Source organism: Larimichthys crocea, chromosome XX, assembly GCF_000972845.2.
Source record: "Larimichthys crocea isolate SSNF chromosome XX, L_crocea_2.0, whole genome shotgun sequence".
Taxonomy (NCBI): domain Eukaryota; kingdom Metazoa; phylum Chordata; class Actinopteri; family Sciaenidae; genus Larimichthys; species Larimichthys crocea.
The window spans coordinates 8,572,375-8,583,496 of NC_040030.1; the positions used below are offsets into that span (position 1 = coordinate 8,572,375).

General features: G+C 40.3%; 1 protein-coding gene across 2 annotated transcripts in view; it reads right to left on the bottom strand.

Annotated features, from left to right (window-relative positions):
• Window positions 1–10,283, bottom strand: part of exoc4 (exocyst complex component 4) — a 103,942-nt gene extending 93,659 nt beyond the window's left edge. For both annotated transcript variants that reach the window (XM_027272084.1, XM_027272085.1), the window contains exons 1-7: window positions 10,151–10,283; window positions 9,271–9,460; window positions 7,542–7,736; window positions 4,043–4,236; window positions 2,297–2,406; window positions 391–491; window positions 116–270 (exon numbers count right to left, since the gene is read on the bottom strand). In XM_027272084.1, coding sequence (XP_027127885.1) covers window positions 116–270; window positions 391–491; window positions 2,297–2,406; window positions 4,043–4,236; window positions 7,542–7,736; window positions 9,271–9,460; window positions 10,151–10,230 — 1,025 coding nt within the window. In that variant the 5' untranslated portion in view covers window positions 10,231–10,283. The remainder of the gene's footprint in view (window positions 1–115; window positions 271–390; window positions 492–2,296; window positions 2,407–4,042; window positions 4,237–7,541; window positions 7,737–9,270; window positions 9,461–10,150) is intronic.
• Between the last annotated feature and the right edge of the window lie 839 nt (window positions 10,284–11,122).

Consider the following 11,122-nt stretch of genomic DNA (forward strand, 5'->3'; position numbering starts at 1 on the left):
CCTCCAGTTTCTCCATTTCTTTTCTGCTGATCTGTAACAATCCTCCCTCCTAAAGGAATTGTTCTTTATTCCTTCTTTATTGCCTTCCTTCTTCAATGTGCCTTCCTTATCCTACCTTGGCTGACTCTCCTGGGCCAGGTTTTCTCCTCTCTGGTAAGCGTGGTCCGCTATCTGAGTTGTGGATCTCTTGACGATCTGTTTCAGCTCGGGCTCCAGTCGCTCCATAATGGCTTTGATGGTCTCGGGGATTTTCTTCAACTTGGCCAAAGCCTGAAGAAAGAAGGACAATACATTTAAATCAAATCGAATGATCATCAAGAGTGGATGTAACCTAAATAATATTAACAGATTAACAGTGTGTGTGGTGCTCAGTGGTGTTCCTGTATGTACCTTGATGAGGATGCCCATGAACTCAGCACTGTTCTCCTCTGGATCCACCTCAGAGAGGTCCGCTTGGTTCAGCTCCCGTACATCCTGCTGTAGCTCACGCACTGGAGAAAGTATACACATACATGTAGTGTTTACAAAGTATTTACAAGCATGAGGATGCAATCATTTCAGTAATAGACGTACATTGTAAAAAGACATCTCAAATCTACAATATTATACTCTGATTGTTACCTATTCAGTAGTTTAGCAAATATAAAAGCAACATATGTACAAACCTAACAACAAATATTCAATTATCACCTTTTTAATAACACTCAAACAAATACAATTATAGCTTTAACTATATTAATAGATCACATTATTCTCTTTTAAATGCACACACCTGCGCCTATCCTGTTATCCCCCCCCCCCTTGTGCACTCTCCATCTGACTTAGCCACATTAGCGGCTAAATTGAGAGTGGCAGCGTCGAATGATGCTCTAATTCCCATTAGATGGGGCCTCCCAGTTCCCCATCAAAGCACGTTAAGAGAGTTAATGTTTATGGCAAGTTAATGGACTTCGGGTGTATTTCCTTTTTTCCCCCAATTCCAACTGTAGTTTGTGTAATAATTATGACAATTACTAGCTACAAATGAGGTGCTCTAATGCTATTAGACAAAAAGGCAAGCTAGGCCACTGATGGAAGATGGCTGCTGTGTCGTGACCACGGTTGTTAGCATGGCGGTGTGTAGCCACTTATCACCTGGCGGATGTTAATTGGCAACATTCTCTTTGCATAATGTGGGGAAACTGTCGTTTAGCTGTTACTTTTAGGCCTACAGAGTGGATGTTTATTATGTATTAGTGTTATTACTTCTATTTCTGTATTTGAGGTTATAGCATTCACATGACAAAGGCATAAAAATGATGTTTTCAGGAACATCGTTGCTTTTCATATGCAAATGTTGTTTATCTGTCCCTGCTAAACTAGTAAGGAGGCTGTAGCGATAGGTTAATATGAGTGTGTAGATAATGAGTTGAATGTACAGTGTACAATGTAGTGTTGCCTGGTATACACAGAGCTATAAAGAAACAGTGAGTCGCTAACTTAGAATGCCAACAGTGGGTGGTGAAGAAAAAAAAAAACACCAAGCTTAATATAAAAACTCAGAAACACCAAGGGAACACCAAGTTATTGCAGGATTAACTTTTTTTCATTATCTTCTTGTTTGCGTTCCTCTGTTCTCTGCCTGGAAGGAATGCAGTGCTGACTCTACGCCCCTACAACCAAGAGAGGATTCATACATTCCTGAATACGGTTATAGTCTGCATTATCAGTCCCCGTTAGAACACTGGTTACCAGTTTGAGCACGATGAATGCCGCTACCCCCGGTGTGATGACAGAGACGCTGGGTGACTGATGGCACAGGGATGATTATAACGTTAGCGAGAGAATTATGTGTATTATGTTCATGGCTGAAGATGTTATGACATATACCGCTAGGAAAGAAATGTAGGCGTGAGCTTGTGTGCCAAGTTCTGTATGTGCAAAGAGGTGTCGCTGGTGTGTTTAGTAGCGTTTTACAAGAATTCCGATCACATTCTGTGTGCATTTAATATTACTGTGTGTGTCTGTGTGTGTGTGTGTGTGTGTGTGTGTGTGTGCGTGCGGGAAGGGTTTGCAATACACACCCATAATGACATGCAAATGAATGTAAGCCAGAGTGCTGCTAATGACTTCATTATCACTAAGAATATCAGCACAGTGAAAATAACATTGCAAACTGAATGCCGCACACTTATTTGTTATCTGTGCTCTTAATGCACTTCTTTTTGCTTCCTTGCCACCACACTTTGTTTTTTTTTTTTTTTGGGTCCATTATTCCCTTTTTTCTGCTCGATCTAATATAACATAAGGACCGTACCACTGCTGGACCCAGGTGTGCTGAACTGTGATGAATCCAAGAGTTTGCGTGGGGTGGACAGGCTGCTGACATCCAACCCAGGCATTGGAGATGTATCTTTGGCAGTGGAACTGTGAAGAGAAAACAAATCCAGGGACAGTGATTATCAAAATAAAACAAGCCATGTTATTGAAGATTATGCTTTCAGTCTCATATCAAACATGATATTGCAACTGTATGAGAGGAATAAGCTCAATTTAGAGTAATAACTTCTTATACACATATAAAAGCCTAAAAAAACAGAAATGCACCCACCAACCTGCCTTTCTCTAACAAAAACAATCTACTGTTATAACAAAAGGCCTTGCATCTCTGGGTGGGATTGGTGCTGCTTTCCAATGAGCCATTTATCAAGCCTTAAGCCGGAGGTGGAAGCAATCCAGGTCCTTTAAGTTGGGCGATATAAACACAGTGTGCCTGCTAAGTGAGTGGGGTGCATGGAGGCTGGCTTGTTGTTAGAGGCGACCCAATACAGGAAGGCCAGGACCTGTCAGTGTCTGACCCTCTGTAATAAATCACTGTACCTCACCAACCCACCGCCACCATAATTACTGCACACACACCCCCCGCCCCACATACACACACACACACACTGGTAAAAGTGAAAACAACACTTAAGCTGAATGCCATCCACAGAACAAAACAGCGTCAACAGTGTGATTCCAAGTCATTGTGCCGCATTATCCCTAATAAGTTATACAGTCGCATCATGAAACTGAGAAACTGGCTCGTGTCACGGAGGCATAGCTGAGGTTATTCTTTTAGATGCTGCGAAACCTACTTCATCATTTGAAGCATCACCGGTGTCACAGAGAAACTGTGGATGTTGAATTCTGTCATTTTATTTATTTACTGCAAGTAACTGACAACGCTCATTATCTCTCGGGTTTAAAAAAACGGTTTGTTCCCTGGAAACTAAAACAACACAATGTGTACCGTAGCACCTATCATTAGTCTAAGTGCATATTTCCTAATTCCCAATGAGTGAATTAGGGATGTTTGTCTTTTTTTTTTTTTTTTTTACAATAAATGATGCGGCATGCTTTTCATCCGTCTCTTTGGAACTTCACAGCACAGAGTGAAGCCATAAATAAGCAGAGCAACAAGTTATATAAGGTCTAATTGTTTTTTTTTCAGTAATTGCTTTGGTTTCCATACACTAAAATAATTGGCAAGTTGTCCCAGCAAAGGAATAACTTATAATGAAGGAACATCTATACAGTCTAAACTTTTCAAAGAAGACTACGGTTCTGTTGACTATATAATAGGCTTTTGGTGCCTGAGACCAAACAAACTGGCTAAAAGATGATTTTATTAACAGTCTGAGCCATTTTTCGACCTTGCTCCCTCTGTCTCTTTCAAATTTTCACACTTTTATATCTCACATTAGTATTTGTTTTGTGGACTCATAAGAGAATAATACAGCTTTGCTGAGGCTAAAAGTGATGTCAATACAGGGGATGAAATGTGATGAAATGAAATTCCTAATCCCTACTTACTTAGGTTTTTGATCGCTCGTCATGTTACTGTGCAAAATACTAAAGTGCTTGCACAAGAACAGAAGCAACAATGAAACACTCAACACATTTATTTCAAGCATGTATAATTAGGTAAATGACAAGCATCTGCTGATGTGGTGGAGTACTGTTTTCACATTTCTGCTCTTAAGTTGTAACAATATAAGAAATATGAGAAACTGTTTATTACCCCAGAAGGCGAGCAGCATTTTTGTCCTTATTCTTATGTCCCAGCCGACTTGTAGACTTGATGTAGAGGTGTCGGTGCAGCTCATCAATGAGTACAAGGTGGATGTTGAGCTTCTTGCTGTGGAGTTCCAAGCGCAGATCCCCAAGCCCCTCCACCTGTAGCAGAGGGCCTTCCAAAGACTCCACAGCCGACACCTGCACATGACAACATAAGTTATCCTTAGGTGTGCCTTTCATGTTTTATAGTGTCTGATCGTACCACTTTTGTAGCAATATTACCTCTTCTTTCCACTATGAATCTACTAAAACAACATACGACCTTGGTGAATGATGATATTCATTTGTGTTTTGCTTTTAAATTTTCATGTACAGTAGAAAGAGAGAGTGGGGGGGGGGCAACACATGATGAAGAAACCTGCCCTGGAAATGAACCAAGGACAACCCGCAAAATCTAAATGCAACTCATTCTGTAGCCAATTTACATTAAATTTTCATGGCCGGTAAAAAAGAAAAAAATCCACATTGCAGGGAGTAGATTGGAGTGGGAGGCACATTCATCGTTTCTTGACACTCCTAGAAATTCAAGCCTCAAATATAGGACCTTTATGTACGGGCGAAAAATAAATGATGTGGTCATATTGAATTCTCACCCACCAATAACTGCATAAGGGCTATACAAAAACAGGAAATGAAATTTATAACCCACTAGCCTATGCTTAGTTTTCCTGTTGGTGAAAAATCCCAAATCTTATACAATATATAAAGAATATATATTTCCTCAAAAACTCACATGCCTTCCTCACCCATTCTACGTCTCTCGTTCCTCAGTTTTTATTAGCAAAAGCAGCAGCAGTTGTGGCATGTCTGCAATTAATAAATCTTCACGCCATTAAATAAAAGATGCCAGGCAGGCGGTACTGAATGTGTGTGTGTATTTCAAGGGCACTAATGGCTAGATGATAGCACTGCGAAGAATATTTGCATGGCCAGGGCAGGCCAGAAGGGAATGGGTAGCAGGGTGGGGGAAGACGATGGGCTGGGGGGCATTGGGTCAAGTGTGTGTTGATGCAAATGTGAGCCACATTAGTGACAAGATGAGCTAATGCGCTGCATGATCAGCCCCCCTTCAGCTTAATAGAATAACTCGGCATGCCTGCAAGGCTTTGCATGTCCTGCGTGTGTACGTACACACCTCTCAGATGTGCATGATTATGATTACATGTGTGCGATTGTATGACTGTAAATCATTTAACGCTTATGTGTCTATGTGGCGGGGATATCGCATTACCACTGGGCTGAGATGACAGAGGAAAGCTGGTTAACATCATTAGGGGGGCAGGCCTGTCAGCATAATGAGGAATATGAATCCTCTAGTGGATTTCTTTGGGAGCGAGAGAGCTGGAGAAGAGAACAGAACAGAACAGAACAGAACAAGAGAGGACAAAATAAGAGAAGAAAACACATAAGAAGAGAAGAGAAGAGAAGAGAAGAGAAGAGAAGAGAAGAGAAGAGACTATGACAGTTTATCACTCAGCTCTGAGCTCCAACGGGAGGTGTCAGCAGTTGTATGTGTGTGTACCTGGGTTTTGTGATACTACAGGAGGATAGGAATGAGAGAAGATATTGATGAGCAGTGGAGAGGTGAGAGGAGGAGAGAGGACTTTTTCTGGAACCAAAGCCAGTCTCGTTTTTAACCAACCCCATGGGGTCTCAGACTGCCACTCAATCGCAGACAGAGAGCACAGTCTGAATTCTAATTGTCAACCCTTAGAAGAAAGCCTCACATAAACACACACATAACGTGCACACAAACACGCACGTTACAGAGGTAGCAAGACATTGAAGGACGGAGTGAGGCTCAGAAGTTTATTCCTGGCTAGTCTACCCTTGCCACACAAGACTAGGAGGAAGCAACAGAAGGTGTACGTGAAGACCAGGGAGACATTAATCTGACAGATGAGCGCTGTAATGAGTGACGGCACGATGGGAATAAACACGTCAGGGAGTCTCAGAGAAGTGACACAGGCATTTTGATGGTACAGTGGAGAGACAAGAGAGTGAGTGTGTCTTAGCGGTGAATAAAACATCAGCAAATGGAATTGTTTCACAATTTCATATAAACCTAATTCCCTTATTCTATCTAATAATGACATTTTCTTAAAAATCTAGAAATAATTTCACTGTGTTGAGACATTTTTTTACAAACGCACATTCCGATATATAATATCCTGAAACGAGTTCACACTAAATCACACGGCTTCTATGAGCAAACAATACACTTTTCTCAAAAAGCCTTTAATCAACTTGATCAACAGCAACGTGCATTGACCTCTAAGTATCCAGTTATGTACTCTATTTCACTTGCACAAAGTTTATTCAGTCCATTGTGTCAAAAGTGCACAAACTTAGGAATTATTCACAAACTAAGCAAGTATGCTGTTTCTACTATGGGGTGTCATTCTGTCATTTTACAATTATAACTAACATCCTCCACTTTGGCTTAAGCGTGGGTTATTTTAAGAGGATGTCTAATATATTATTTATTTATGAACCGCATAAATATATCACCAGAGCAAAAAGGTAGAACGAATGTAGCCAACAGTATTTTGATCTGTGGATGCAAATAAAAAGTGTTAATCTTACACGCCAATGAAATGGCACCATCCTGATCAAGTGAGGCGCACTTTAAATTCCTCAAGACAGAGAGGATCTTCACCTCTGTCCGACTGACTTTGAACTATTCACAGCCTTTCAAAAACATGCCGTACTGACTGAGCACGGGTTTAAGTTCCTGCTTCTCTCCACGCCCACAAAAAAAAGAGGATTTTTTACGGCTCTTTGGGCACACCGTCATCCGTCTTTTTTTTTCCTCCCCATCAGATAACCCCATTCTAGCAAACTAATTATTACCAAAGTCTGAAAGAAGATGTGTGAAAACAACAGAGGACGCGAGAGAGGAAAGAGAAGGAAAAGGGAGTTCACAGAGCGTGGTCGTTTAGTCCTCAGCGCCATCCTCCTGCTCCCCTGCCGAGCATACTGCAAAAAAAGCACATCAAAAGTCCACGCATACACACACACACACCTGCAGCACCCTCACTGCTAGATGATATTCGCTTGAAGAAAAAGAGTTGCATCCAATGGACTGTTCAAGGCTAGAAAAGAATTCTTCAAAAGGGATGACAGGACATTAATCTTAGCAGCAACACTGCTGCTTATGTATGTATATCATGCCCATCAGGGGAGTCAGAAGCACTGTGCTGCCACAGTATTCCCTCATATATTTACATATGTCAATATGTGTCAATGTCAATAAAGTTTTCCCCATTTCAAAAACACCACAACAATCTGCCTTTCACCTTGCTTACAAGCCAACCAAACACCAAATGTATCATACTTTTTTCTTTTTACTCTCTCTATCCAACTCAAATACTGTACAGCTCCAAAAAACTCAAACCGAAATGCTCCTAGACAACCACATCTCTAGCCATTAGCGTACTCACCAGCATATCTGTGGCATGAAGGTAGTGCTTGCTTGCCATATAGGTCTCCAGGCGCTGAGGAACCTGCTTGATGCTTTCGATTTCATCCAGCAGCTGAAGGACATGTTTGTGCTCGATGCCCTCTATCCAAAGCTTCCTCAGCTCATCTCTCTTGCAGTGGAGCAGCATCTTACAAGACAGGAGGTTTTCCTTTACCTGCAGGAGAGAGTGAGATAGAATTCAACCAAGTAAGACACAATACTTGTCCACAAGGTGCATTTTAGCTACAGTAGTGCCTCGAAACAAAAACAAAAAAGTTCAAGCCATTACTACAAATACTGAAAGGGTACATGGTACATTAATTCTGACAGCTCAAGCTCTAAACTACCTGTCAACTTGAAACACTTATTTTATTCATAACCAATAACAAATGTATCTTATTCTATCTTTTCTGCAATAATGCTAATACAAGACTGCTCCTGACTTCTTATTTAAATAATGTTTTATTTCTTAGTGTGACTGCTAAAAACATGCAGAGTTTTCAGCGATGTCAAGTATGTGAGATGTTTCATCTCACATTCAAATGAATTTGCCAGCGTGATGTAAAAGTGGACGAGTGGCTTTGCCACACTACCAAAGGCGTAACATACTGTACAACACTAATAATATCAACCTAAATACCCATAAATGATTTTTTTTTCTTACAGCATTGTTAGCCAATACAAACAAGGCTGTGCACACCCACACAGTTGTTTCTGCTTCTGGCTGATTAGACTTCAAGTTAAAGTTGCAATTTGCAGTAGGAAAACAGCACAATCACACATTAACAATCAAAATAGCCCTTTTTCAGAGATGACATTCGGTTGTTTACATGTTACAGTATGAACATCACAGGTGTCCCTCCATTTTCTGCAACTACTAATCCTCATCAGGGTCACAGTGGGGTTGGAGGTTATCCCAGCTGACAGGCTACACCCTGGACAAGTTGACAATTCGTCAGAGAGCACTTAGAGACAAACGACCATTTAAACTCACATTCACACCTACAGTACAGGCAATTTAGAGTCATTAATTAACCTATTAAGTGCATGTCTTTGGACTGTGGGAGAGAACCCACACAGACACAGGCCCCAGTCGAGGTTTGAACCAGGAACCGTCTTGCTGCGAGGCAACAAAAGTGCTAATCACTGCACCACTGTGTCTAAAAATAAATTAATGATGGCGTGAATGATGAATTCCAGGTCAATTGCCATCAGGGCCCTGTCTGAGGATCTGGGCTTGCAGAAACAGTGATATCATTTAAACAATTTCATTATTTTCAACATGTCTTTGTATTATTTGCCTTATTGCAAGCCTAAAATGTTTTAATCCTGGTTCAACCATGAGTAAAGAACTTTGTAACTTTGTTAGGAAAAGTGGTGTATAAATACAGTTGTTATTATTATCATTATAATTATTATTATCACTTAGCTGCTTCCATTTCATTTCATATCACATGGTCACAGTGTGACAGCTTACGGTGTTTCTTGAATAGATCAGAAATACAAACACAAAATTTTATATTTTTTTAAAGTTATCATTAAGATTAGATTGATAGATTAAAACTTTTAATGAAAATGAATGAAACGTAATTTGTTCTTAAATAAACAGCTGCTCTGAAATCATATCAGAAACAATCTAAAGCATGGAGTCTAGTAACACTTTTCTCAACCTGTCCTGTGTCCATTTTTCCAAACAACTTCCCCCCTACCTGCTTGATTTTGTTGCGGGAGCTGGTGATGCGCTCGGTGATGCTCTGGTAGGTCCTGATGGCAGTGGTAAGTTCGGCATAATGCTGAACTATCAGCCCATCTAAATCCCCGTCGCACGTCTCGAAGGCCTCCTCCAGGCGACCCTTCTCTGTCTCCCTGTCCTGCACATCATCGCTGCTGGACAGAGTCCTGCATCGGAGAAGGGGGGAGGAAAAGGAAAAACTAAAAACTAAATCTACAAGTCTGGAGTGGAGAGAAGAGACAATCTGGAAATAGTTTTTTTTTTTTAAAGTTTTTCCATGATGAGTCAAGACTTAAGATTCAAGACTTTTAAGACTTAAGGTTCCTACAAAACAAACCCAAATCAAACTTTTAAAAGAGAGACAAGTCGTTACACAAAACTTAAACGTTGCTAGGAGACGTCTATGAAATCCAAGCTTGTTGCACTTCGTTGAGTTAACTGCAGTAATATATATATATAATAATATAATATATATATATTATCCAGTTGTTTCTTTTCTTCGCAAACTATCTCCACTTGTGACACGAATAATCGATGAGTTTTAAATTTAAAAGAAATGTATAAGAGCCACGCACGTTGACCAAGATTTAACCTTTTCTTGTGCTCGAGGAATAAATAATACTGCTGTGAACATTAACCGGCACATACCGCCGTAAATTTAAAATAGTAAATGTTGTGTTTAAAATGTTTTTTATTCCATTTAAGCAGCAACACAGGAAGGATGTTGCTCGCTAACCCTTTTAGCATAAGAGCTAGCTGTCAATCCGTGTCTGTGCACGAATGCGAGCAGAGTTTAAGAGCAGCCTGACGTTCAAACAGAGCCGTCAGGTCAGAATAAGCACTGTGACAAAGCTTACCTTATGACAGAGATGAGGAGACCGGAGGGGTCTTTGTTTTTGCTAACTGCACTCCTGTATCTCCCTGTGTCAGCTGCCATCTTTACAGCTGCGGCACCCAAAACAGGAAGACAGAGGCGCGAGGTTGCACGAAGGGATTCTGGGAGTTGTAGTTTGAACACTGAAAAGTAGTTCTTGTCAACACGAAGTCACACTTTGACTTCTGCCTTAGTGATAGTTCAAATGTGAAACGAAATAATTTAACTACATCGTATGGGCTGTAAAAAAAAAAGACATGAATTTAAAAAAAGAATAGTTTCCTTGGTAAAATTTGGGGTTTTATCCTTTTGTAAAGACTGTAAACAACTACATTTTACATCAATTTTCAAAAGTCAAAACCTAAACGTGACATGACAATAGGTCTGTGTCTATAGAAAAAAATATTTCATTAAACAAATCAGCCATTCAAGTGAACATATTTTAATTTAGATGCTTTCTGAACATATTCTTAATTGATCTCCATCAACAATTATCTCCATAATCTGGATGATAAATTGTCATAGCATATTGTGAACAATGGTACAGATAGTAATTGTACATGCTGTGTGGTGACTGAGATGTTATTTCAATACAATATTGATGTTTTAAGTATTTCTTTTTTTTACAGTACAACAATCACAACACATATTTCATTGTTCCATTTTCAATCTCGTCCTCTTGAGGCTGATAAAGGAGAGGTTGAGTAGGGAAGAAAGGAGAGAGACAGTGTGTGTCAGTGAGTTAATAGCCTCCCCCATTTAGAACATATAGTGCTGGGTTTGGCGAGGCTCTCCTGCGCTGTATCTCTGACAATCTCTGCTGTACCGATGAGAATGGAAGAGGGCATTGATTCTGGAGCAAAAGAGGTCGATTCCCAGCAGCCTGGTCCCTGATTGATGTGCTGGTGGACTGACGAGATAACATTGTGGGTGATCTTTGTGTCTCTTCCAAAAA